Source organism: Chionomys nivalis, chromosome 2, assembly GCF_950005125.1.
Source record: "Chionomys nivalis chromosome 2, mChiNiv1.1, whole genome shotgun sequence".
NCBI classification, from domain to species: Eukaryota; Metazoa; Chordata; class Mammalia; order Rodentia; family Cricetidae; genus Chionomys; species Chionomys nivalis.
In genome coordinates, this window is record NC_080087.1 from 19,005,085 (window position 1) to 19,015,936 (window position 10,852).

Below are 10,852 nucleotides of genomic sequence, written 5' to 3' on the forward strand. Positions count from 1 at the left end.
GAAGTTTTTTAGTGGCAGAACTCTCCTGAAGGTCTTAGGTGCCAGTGTCACAGAGGTAAGGAGGAAAGCTCAGACTTCCTTCCCCACAAGACAGCTACTGTCTCCAACAGGGAGAGAGTGTAAGGAAGGAAATGAAGGTGGGAAGGGAGAGTGGCAAGAGGGAGCTGAGGGAGGGGCCCCCTTGACAAACAGGGACACAGGAACTTGAGGGTATAAAGACCTTGAGGGGGTGATGGGGAAGGGACCTGGAGGGGCAAATGAGTCTGGAATAGGGGAGAAACTTGAGAAAGAGGAAGTGAGGAAGAGCAGGTTGGAGGTCGCAGGGAACCCAAGGGATGGTCTAGAGGGAGACAGCGAGTGTTGGAATTTAGAGAAGCAGGGGAAACTGCTAAAGCTAACGGGGCCACCTACTGAAAAGGCCAAATGACACTTTGTTGCTGTGGGCGTGGAAACCTCACGTGGATGCGGCCGGGTAAATTCCAGCAGCGCTTTAGTCAGAGAACGAGCTGAAGACGCGACTTGCTGAAAGCACGATTTTATTCGGTCTCTGTCTTTTCTGATTCTGTTGCCCACGGTCCCCGAGGGTGCAGCTGCGGGTGAGTGAGGTGAAGGAACAGCAGGAGTGGGAGCCCAGGACCACAGTGTCCTCGCCTCTCCATTCACAAGACCGCTCCGTGCGCCTGTGTGCAAGGAGGACCGCAATCTGCTGGCAGAAAGGACCAGCCACAGGGCCCTGATGGAACCCCGAAGAGATGTAGGAAAAGATGGGAACTAGGAATCGGCATGGCTGGAGCACAGGAAGGACTGAATTCACAGCCCTGCCGCCGGGTCTTTGGCGAATCTTTACGTGAGGTCCTCTGCGGGGCTGTACTGAGGACTCCCCATTCTCTCCGCAGCTCTAGTCACACCAGTCCGGTGCGAACCTCAGAAAGGAACCATGGCAAAGGCTGCAGCCACCGGACGCAATCTTTCCCTAGTTCTGCGCCTTTTCGTTCTACTGAGCTGTCTGGGATCTTCACTGCAGCACCGTGAGTTACCGGGACATAAATGAATGGGAGTGGGGGAGGGGAGCACTAAGGAGGAGTAGGGGAAGAAGCATGGGGCAGGAAGTCTCCTCAGGGGAAGCTCCTGGGCTTCTCTCTCTTCACTATCACAGGGATTTAAGTCTGGGCGCCCTGGTCGTCACCGTATCCCTCCGGCTTTTTTTTCAGTGGATTGACAAAGTTAGGGGAAAGTTACTGCAGCAGAGCCCGAAGCGGGTGCATGAATGAGGAGCGCACAGCAGCAGAGGAGAGTAGCTAGTAATGCCCTCAGCACCACTCATTGGAGCCTAAGCCTAGTCACCAGTGTGGAGCCCTCCGGGAGGTGATCTCAGACCGCTGTCCTGGACCTAAGGCGGTCTATGCTCTGAAGGCTGCCTTTCCGGGGATTCCTCACAAGCCCTCCACCTTGCCAGGACCCATCTGTGCCTGAGCTTTCTCCCCCTCCCCTCTTCCCACGCTATTCTCCAGGAGATCGCAACTGATGTTTCCAAGAAGGCAGCCACAACCACACACGTTCATACTTTACTTCGCTTCCTCTTGTTTTAAGACAGGATTTCACATCAAAGCACACGCTATAGAATCTGCAATAATCCCTTCTCTCTCTCTCTCTCTCTCTCTCTCTCTCTCTCTCTCTCTCTCTCTCTCTCTCTCTCTCTCTCTCCCTCCCTCCCTCCCTCCCTCTCTCTCTTTCTCTCTCCCTCTCTCCCTCTCTCTCTTTCTCTCCCCCTCTCTCCCTCTCTCCCCTTTCAAATAAGGAAAATTCTCTTCACAGCTCACAGTCCTAAAGGGCTCTTTCGCTTTACCTTCTCTTCCACCAGGTGGCGATGTGAGCTTCTCTCAGCTAAGCAGGGTCTGACACCTTTTCCACTATGGAGGACTCTGGCAATGAATGGTCCTGGGTGGGGGATTTCAAAAGCTTCTGTCCTTGCTCTTAGGGACGCATAATCTACCTCCTGGGGAGATGGCATCAGATAATGGTGTTCATTTAGGAAGGAGAAGGAGGTTTGTTTTTGTTTTTGTTTTTTGTTTTCTGTAAATAGCAGGCACTAAATAGCTTCTACCAGGCAGCCTCACTATATTTGTCCCACATCAAATACTCAGGTCTGCATTCAGTGTGCCAGCAGCAGAAGGAAACAAGCTGATGAACGGGACAGCAGATTTGTCCTCTGTCCCCAGATTAGGGCATATCCATGTCTCATCCCCACAGGGTGTCATCAAATGCACTGCCAAAGCTGCATGCTGCCCAGACAGCAGTGGGTTCTATGCTCCCTGTGATGTCTGGGATATCTAGAAATGACATGAAGAGGTCCCGCATTTAGGACCTCTTGATCTCTCCTTTGCTGTCCAGTGCACTCCTTAGATCCCATGACCATAGAGAACACTCCTTGAAGCCCCAGGTGCTTGCTGTGGGAGAGGTGGCAGCTCCCTTGAGAACTAACCTCAGTCTCTTCCTCTAGATGAGATAAGATTTCCACAGTCATCTGGGGAACTGCAGATGTTCTGTCAGACCAGAGATCTGTCCCACCCTGCTAGGCAGTTTTCAACACACAAATGGTCTGTTGTATCCCTGCAGCGATGTCTCTCTGGACATCTTATCTGATTGTGATCTGTCCACCTAATAACCTAGTGGAAAAGAGCTCACCTCATGGTGTCTGCCTGAGGCCTGATGGGCCTTCTCATAGTCCAAGGCCACAGACTACTTTTTCCCAGGGCCCAAGACCATGCCAGGAGGCACAATGAAATGGAGTGTATTTTCCCTCTACAGTGGGGTAGACTGACTTCTGCCCAAGCAAGGCAATTCTCCAATTAGACACCACCATGAACTCCATCCATAATGATTTCCTAGGACTGACACCTCAAACTGACAGACCATCCTGGTCAGAGGGTCCTAGAGGCAGGTCCAGCCCTGCTCTTCATGCATATGTCCTCTCTGCTGCTTTCAAGCTCTAAGAGCAGAGCTGAGCAGGTGTAACAGAGACCGTCTGTCCTGTGAAGACTTTAGTATTGATATAGTAGCTGTATTCATTATTTTCCTGTTCTGTGATAAACACCAAGGCCATGGTCACACAGAAGGAAGGGTTTGGGATCTTAGAGTTTCAAAGGATAAGAGTCTTTCACCTCACAGCAGAGAGGCATGACATATGGGGTGCATGGTGGCTGGAGCAGCAAGCTTAGGGCCCACATTTTAGTTTATTTTGTTGAGATAAGTTCTCCCTTTATACATCAGTCTGGCTGTCCTAGAACTCACTATGGAGAGCAGGATGGACACAGACTCATAAAGATCTGCCTTCCTCTGCCTCCAAGTGCTGGCGTGAGAGACATGTGATACCATGCCCTTCTGAGAGCCTACATCTTAAATATCAAGCAAGGTCCATACTTGAAGAATTGAGAATAGGTTTTAAAGCCACAGTCCCAGTGACAAAATCCTTCAGTCAGCCTTACCTCCTAAAGCAATCCCAACAGCTGCCACCAATTGGGGACCAAGTGTTCAAATTTCTACTCTATAAAGACAGGCTCATTCAAATCACCACACCAGCTATTCACAGGAGCATCTGGGGGTTCATCCCTGAGTGACAGGGCAGTAAAGACAGAGTGCAGAAGGAACGACTGCACTTGCTGCTGGGCTGAATAGTCTTTCTTCTTGGGATTTGATTGGTCCTCCTGGGAAGGCAATCTGGGCCTGTGTTAGAGGCAGTTTAGTTTTAATTGTTTTTTAGATTTATTTTGTTTTGCTTGTATGTATGTACATGCACTGTGTATGTGCCTGGTGCCTTTGGAGGACGAAAGAGAACATTTGATCCCCTGGAAGTAGAATTAGAGGCAGTGGCGAGCAACCATGTGTGGTTGTTGAGAATCAAACCTGGATCCTCTGCAAAAACAAGTGCCCTTGACCATGGCACCACCTCTCTAGCCCCTAAGGTTCAGTTTAAGTAATGGGCACAGGAGTCAGGGTTTTCACACCGAGGCAGTTTTCAATTTCTTGATCATCTATTTTGTGTTTATTTATTCATATCCAGCCAAATCTGCATTGGTTAACCCTTTCCTATATTTAAGGTTTTTATGGCCCCCCTTAAGTTGTTAGGCTTCAAGGTGGGTCCCTTTACTCATCAGTGACCGACTGTCCTTGATGTTACTGCCTCCTGACCACTACACCTGATAGGACTTTTCTGTACCTTATTTCCTGGGATTCAGTGATACTGTTTCCTATACCCCCCTCCCCCATCCTTGAGCCATCATCATCCATGAGATCCCAGCCATGCTGGTGCCCTTCTCCCTGGTCCTTCTCACCGTGCTTCTCAGCAGGGATGCTCCAGCATCCACAGACAGCATGGACTCTACACACTTCCCCTGGAAATGTTTGCTGTTCTATCCACTCTGGCACATGCACTTCTCTGAGATTCTTGATCCCCACTCTTCTACTGCCGGATTCAACCAGCCTAGATTTTCTTTGTCTTACAGTGTGGGCTAGCCTCTGACCAGGTCCTGGAGCACTGCAGTATCTCCAGGGGATCTGGAGTTCTTGTTCTGGTTTCATTCTGTTGCTGTGATAAACCCTCTACCAAATGCAACTTAAGGGAGCAACATGATCTTGCTCGGTGTTCTATTGCTGTGAAGAGACACAATGATCATGGCAACTCTTATAAAAGAAAGCATTTAATTGGTGCTTGCTTACAGTTTCAGAGGTTTAGTCCATTATTGTAGAAGGAGCGGCAATGGAACGGTGGGCTGCGATCCCGCCGAGTTCCCCATACTAGCTTTACCCAAAATAATTACACGGAAACTGTATTCTTTTAAACACTGCTTGGCCCATTAGCTCTAGTCTCTTATTGGCTAATTCTCACATCTTGATTAACCCATTTCTAATAATCTGCGTAGCACCATGAGGTGGTGTCTTACTGGCAAGATTCTTAACCTATGTCCATCTTGGAGAGGAGAGCTATAGAGTCTGCTCACTTCCCTTCTTCCCAGCATTCTGTTCTGTTTACTCTGCCTACCTAATTTTCTGTCCTATCAAAGGGCCAAGGCAGTTTCTTTATTAACCAATGAAAGTAACACATAGACAGGTGACCCACCTACATCACATTGTCCTCATGATGAGGAGTATGGTGGTACCCAGGCAGATATGGTAGCTGAGAGTTCTACATCCAGATCCAAAGGCAGCAATCTGGGGTTGGGATGGGTTTTCTAAATTGTCAGAACCCACCCCCAATGACACACTTGCTCCAATAAGGCCATACCTACTCACACCAGGCCACACTCCTAATCCCTCTTGGGAAGTGCCACTCCCTGATGATGAAACATTCAAATATATGAGCCTATGGGGGCCATTCTTATTCAAACCACCACAACTATGGTCTTGTGTAGATTTTAACCCTGGGCATCTGCAGAGGCCTGTGCCCTTCTCCCTGGACATCCTTTCTATGCTTGGCAAATAAGAGTCACCCATGCATCTCCATGGACAGAGTGGGCATATTTCATATCACATATCCTTTGACACATGTACTGAGCCTTTACAAACGCCCTTTACTTCCAGCTTTAGAAGTTCTGGACTTCCTGTTTCATGCAGTATGGACCGGCCTCTGCAAGCCACTCCTGGAGCACATGGGCATTGTCTCCAGAAAATCCTGGCTGTTTGCTGACTACTGAAAGTTAGTGTGTCCAAAACATGGGGAGAGAGCTGAGTGGTAGAAGGCCTGCTTCAAAACCATGAGGACTTGGGTTTGATCCCTAGTGACCCTGTAATAGAGCCAGGTGTGATGCTGTGTGCTTTCCCTGTCAATACTAAGAAAGCAGAGGCAGGAGAACCCTGGAGTCAGTGGCATGACTGTCTAGCCTGCTCGGTGAATCCCAAGGCTTTTTGAGACCTTGTTTAGTCGATGTTACTGTGACACAGTCCTAAGAAAGTATAAAAATGTTTTTCTTCTCAAATCTGGAACTGTGAGTTTAAATACTTCCTTCTAAGACTTGGATGGTATGACATTAATATTGCTTTCTTTCAATCACCTTCATAAACCCCTGTTTCTGCTTTAGCAAAACAGGATTTTTTTTCTATTTATTTATTTAAGATTTCTGCCTCCTCCCCTCCACCGCCTTCCATTTCCCTCCCCCAGTCAACTCCCCCTCCCTCATCAGCCCAAAGAGCAGTCAGGGTTCCCTGCCCTGTGGGAAGTCCAAGGACCTCCCACCCAGGATTTTTCTTATGGACAGCTGATGCATATTGTATCTGATCCACCAAGCTGCCGAGATTGTGGCCTTTGGTTCACAACCACAAAGGCAGTTCTCGGCTCACAAGGGCTCATGTTCATGTCCACCAATCTTCCAGCAGGGGTACTGAGTGATAAAGATTCCAGCCATTAAAGAACAAATTCAAGCCTTAGGAGTGGGAGGAAGGAGAAAGTTGGGGGAAACCATAGTGATGAAAGAAACGGGTGGCAGAAGAGGCAGAGAGGAGAAGAAAGAGGAAATTGGTTGAAGGGACAGGAGAGGATGTCCCAAAGCAGCCCACCACAGAGCAAAAGTTTTGGAATGAGAGAAGGGAAGGAGGTTTTTCTTTTGTAACATTTCTGCATTTTTTACTCGAATTATATGACAAACTTGTTAAAACTTCCTTTAAAATTGTAATTTTAGATTTCAAGTCTGCACACACACAGAAGAGTATTTATGTCCATGCCCCACTACGTCTTTCCTACTTGTTTGTGCAGTCTGCTGAACAGAACAGCTCTAGGATATTGTGTCTTCTCTTGTTGTTAGTTTGGGAGACCAGGGGCCGTAAGAGTGCTGGGAAACAACTGCCTGAGGAAGAGGAGACAATCAGGGCTTCAAGAAGGTCAGACAGAGATCTCTTCTTAAGAATGAGTTAGGGGTGTGGTTTAACAAGGGGGTATCTGGCATCTGATGCTCAGCATTGCTGTGTGAAGTGGCCCAGTGGGAACACGGTGAGTACTGTGCTCACAAGTGGCAGCTCCCCTCCCATGACAAGTTGCAACATAGTCCAGGAGGCCTTTCCTGAACTCCAGGTTCCATGTTGAATTTACCATGTGTTCTATGAGGGCTCCTTTCTCTGTGTGATCAGTAGATTTTCAGTCTCGGAACAGATACTATCTGGTGTATTTTATCCCTCAACACTTGATAAAAGTCACTAAATGTACTTGTGAGATAAATCCCCCTGGTGATATATTGTGCATCTGGAGGGTCCTACCACTTTAAGACAGTCAAAAATGGCACAGAAATATGGATCCAGAAGCTGAGTGACATCTAGACTAGAGGCTTCTCTTCCTACCCTTTTGTCCTTCAGAAGGATTCTGGGTGTCACAGTACCATGAGTCCTATGGCTTCTGCTCCCTCTTTGTTCCTCACCTACATGTTTCTCTCACAGATACACACTCTCTTACCTGTGAAGTCATTATCAAGGCTGGTACCACACCTGGGCAATCCTGGTATGAAGGTCAGTGCTCAGTGAATGGAGAGCCCTTCCTTCAATATAATGATAGCAAATTCATACCTTTGGGTGACCTGGGAAATGCAGCCAATGGGACTCAAGTGTGGACAGATATGATACAAAAGCTGGAATACTTGTGGAAAGAGCTCAGGAAGATGTTGGCTAACACTAAACAAGAGATTACCAAGATCAGTGGTAAGTGTGGGATCGAGTACTGGGGCATAGACATGTGGCAAGAGAGAGGAAGGGCAGAGCACATGTGGGAATGAGATGGTGGTTGCATCTGTGTGAAAGAGCTGAGCATTGGTTCAACCTTGGAAGCATGTGGTATCCAGTGGGTAACAAAGGACAAGTCATGTGGAAATGATCCTGGCTCATAAGCCAGTGGGAAAGTCTTGACCTTTGGAGAAGTGATGGATCTATGAGAGTGAAGCATGATGGTATTGTGTGTGGTTCACAGGTCAGCCCACTTTACAGACCACCATGCTTTCTCAGTATGAACACGGACAAATTGTTGGTGCCTCCTGGAGATTTAACATCAGTGGAAAGTACTCCTTCATCTTCAACACAATGAATATAAATTGGACACTGATTGATCATGAAGCTGGTGGTATCATGAACACATGGAAGGATGATCAACACTTAATAAAAGATCTCAAGACAATATCCATAGCAGACTGCAGGCACTGGCTCAAAAAACTCTTAAAGCACCATAAGGAAAAGCCAAGTAGGTATTATCTATATCATCAGGGGGCAACTCCATTCCATTTGATAGACTGGGTGGGAAATTTCTTGGTGATCTTTCTGTCTGAGATCCAGTGATGACAACAAGGGCAAAAGGGAAAGGAAGCTCTTTGCAGATGAGGTGTATGAGATGTGTATGTGTGTGTAATAATTTAATCACCATGAATTCCTGGGTTGATGGCATTTTTTGCATCATTCATTTTATTTCTCACCCTCTTCTATCTCATTAATTGTTCTCTCATTGTGGTTCTCATTGACCATTACAGTCTGAGTACCTTGTGTTTCCTAACCTTTCCCTTATTCTAGACTCACTGTTGCTTTTCATCTCACTTGATCTTTCTTCTTCACTGGCACCATCTTCACAGGTGAGCTCCTCTCCTGCGAGAGGAAAGATGAGGCCCCATCATAACCTTGCTTCCCCAACCATAGTTTCATAAGTCTTTGAGGACAGAGGACATGCTTCCTCTCCCTTCCAAATCAGGATCCACCTAAACAGATGTTTCATAGCAACCGGGGTGGAACTCTGTGTGTCGCTGAATTGCATGAGCACCAAAAAAACTAAAGTGAAATCTCCTTAGATCTGAGGTCTGGTCAAAGACTCAACAGTTGTTTTCACTTCAGCCTTGCCAACTGTTACTCCAGATGTGGTCCACCCTTCATCCATGGCTATCAAGACCAACATCTCTGTCCTGCTGATAATTCTCACATGCTTGCTCCTGAATCTTCTCTGAAGAGAATACTTGGCAATTACAGGTACTGAGGGCAGTGTTGGGAGTGGGGTAAGAAACAGGAGGATGAGGAGCAAGGAAGAAATTCCTGAAGTCCTGATCTTGTCCCTCAACTGTATCATCTTGTTGAGAAAGGAGGCAGGATATCTGAAGTTCATGTCACCTACTAGCAATAACATGTGCATGTTCTTCACAGGACAGGAATCATATCACAGACCAGTTGGGAATGAGGAGGGAACACAGCAGGTGTTGGATGAGAGCAGGTTCCTAATCAGGAGGGTCCTGTGATGCAGATGTGCACACAGCAGGAACACAAACAAACATGCTAGTTTCACTTAGGGTGTAAAGGGAAGAGCATTCCATCTTGCAGACAAAAATAAAGAGATATAAATAAAAAGATGACCCAATGGCAAGACAACCTGCTGCTCATGCATCAGACCAGAATTCTATTCCCAGAACCTACAAGGTAGTTCACGACTATACAACTCTAGGTCCAGGAGAACCTGCCCTTTCTTCTTCTTCACAGAGCCCAGATATTCACACAGTGCATATACAGACATGCAGGCTCACATTCATACACACAAAATAGAATTGAATCAAGCAGCAGCCGCCTCAAGTACCCCTGGAGCAGTGTCCCCACTGGAGAGGAGGAACTGAGATGCTGATGGGGTCTACCTCTCCCATCTGAGCTGTGCAGATGGACAAGGTGGGGCAGGGACAGTCACATCCACACCTGTGTGTGATACACCGAGGCTGAGAAATTTTGGAGAAGAAAGTTGGATAGAGGTCCCCCCCCACTCTTCCAGCTGCTCCCATCAGCCTCTGAGTGAGGAAGCAGAGTTAGTCACCACGACTTTAACTCATCTCCAGGTCTGCAGCATGGTCTGGGGCTCTGGGACTTGGAAAAGAAGGAGGAAGACAGTAGGAAATTCAGGATGGATAGCTCAGGGGTGATGGAGGAGAGAACTAAAGGACCCTCAGTGAGGGTGGCTGTGGGGTGGTGATGACTGGTACAGGACACCCAGGAGAATGGACCCAGGCTTTCCTCAGACCCCTCAAAAGATGCGTTTCTTTGCTGCAGGTTGAAGATGCTCCAGGAAAGTCGTGAGAGTTCATCTGGTGCCACCACTCTACCTTCCATGAGCCTCCACCAGATGAATCATGATGCTGCAGACACAGCATTTCATGGTCTTCACTCTGTGTAGTCGCTTGGGCTCTTTCTTATCACCTTGTACACTTGGTGCTCCCGGGTAGAATTTGCCTTTAAAATGGAACTACTTGAACTAGAGATGTGGCTAGTACCCATTCCTAGGACAGGAAACAGGGTAACCAGATCTCCTTAGCAGAAATGTGTAGTTTTACTCCTGTGTGTATAACTGACCAGTATCTAGGTCAGACAGACTAGGAGGACTCCCACCCTCCCTAAGATATTTGGCTGGGAGTTAAATATGGTTAATAATTGATTTTGTAGTAGATATATATTATAGCCAAACCTGTACTATGCAGCCTTTTTTAGAACAAAATAAGAAATGTATCTGTTATTTTAATATAACTATATATGATGCAAAGGGATACTACATAAGTGAAAAGATAATATTTTAAGGTATTATTGCTATTATATGTTAGTTTCTGTGACATGCACTAGGTCCAGCAATGGCCACATGCACATTGGGGACAGAGAACCCGGAAGCTGCTCAGTCTGACAGGCTGGCTGTCCCTGCAGTGACAATCTGGCAGTGAAAGACAGAAGGTCCTGGGAGCTGGTGCTGCTGGGTCCACATCCTCCTGGTGCAGCTCTGGGTCAATGCTGCTCTCCACTGTGTCAGAGAAGCTTCTTCTGCACATCCAGACCTGGGATGGAAGGAGAGTGAGCTCACACTGGTTTCCACTGACTACAC

At 47.3% G+C, this 10,852-nt stretch overlaps 1 protein-coding gene across 1 annotated transcript; it reads left to right on the top strand.

Annotated features, from left to right (window-relative positions):
- Nucleotides 1–540: 540 nt before the first annotated feature.
- LOC130863832 (retinoic acid early-inducible protein 1-alpha-like) lies at nucleotides 541–10,062 on the top strand. Its single transcript, XM_057754145.1, has 5 exons — nucleotides 541–596; nucleotides 897–1,028; nucleotides 7,943–8,209; nucleotides 8,533–8,591; nucleotides 10,036–10,062. The coding sequence occupies exons 2-5, from the start codon at nucleotides 938–940 to the stop codon at nucleotides 10,060–10,062; spliced, it is 444 nt and encodes a 147-aa protein (XP_057610128.1). The 5' UTR covers nucleotides 541–596; nucleotides 897–937.
- The last annotated feature ends 790 nt before the right edge of the window (nucleotides 10,063–10,852 follow it).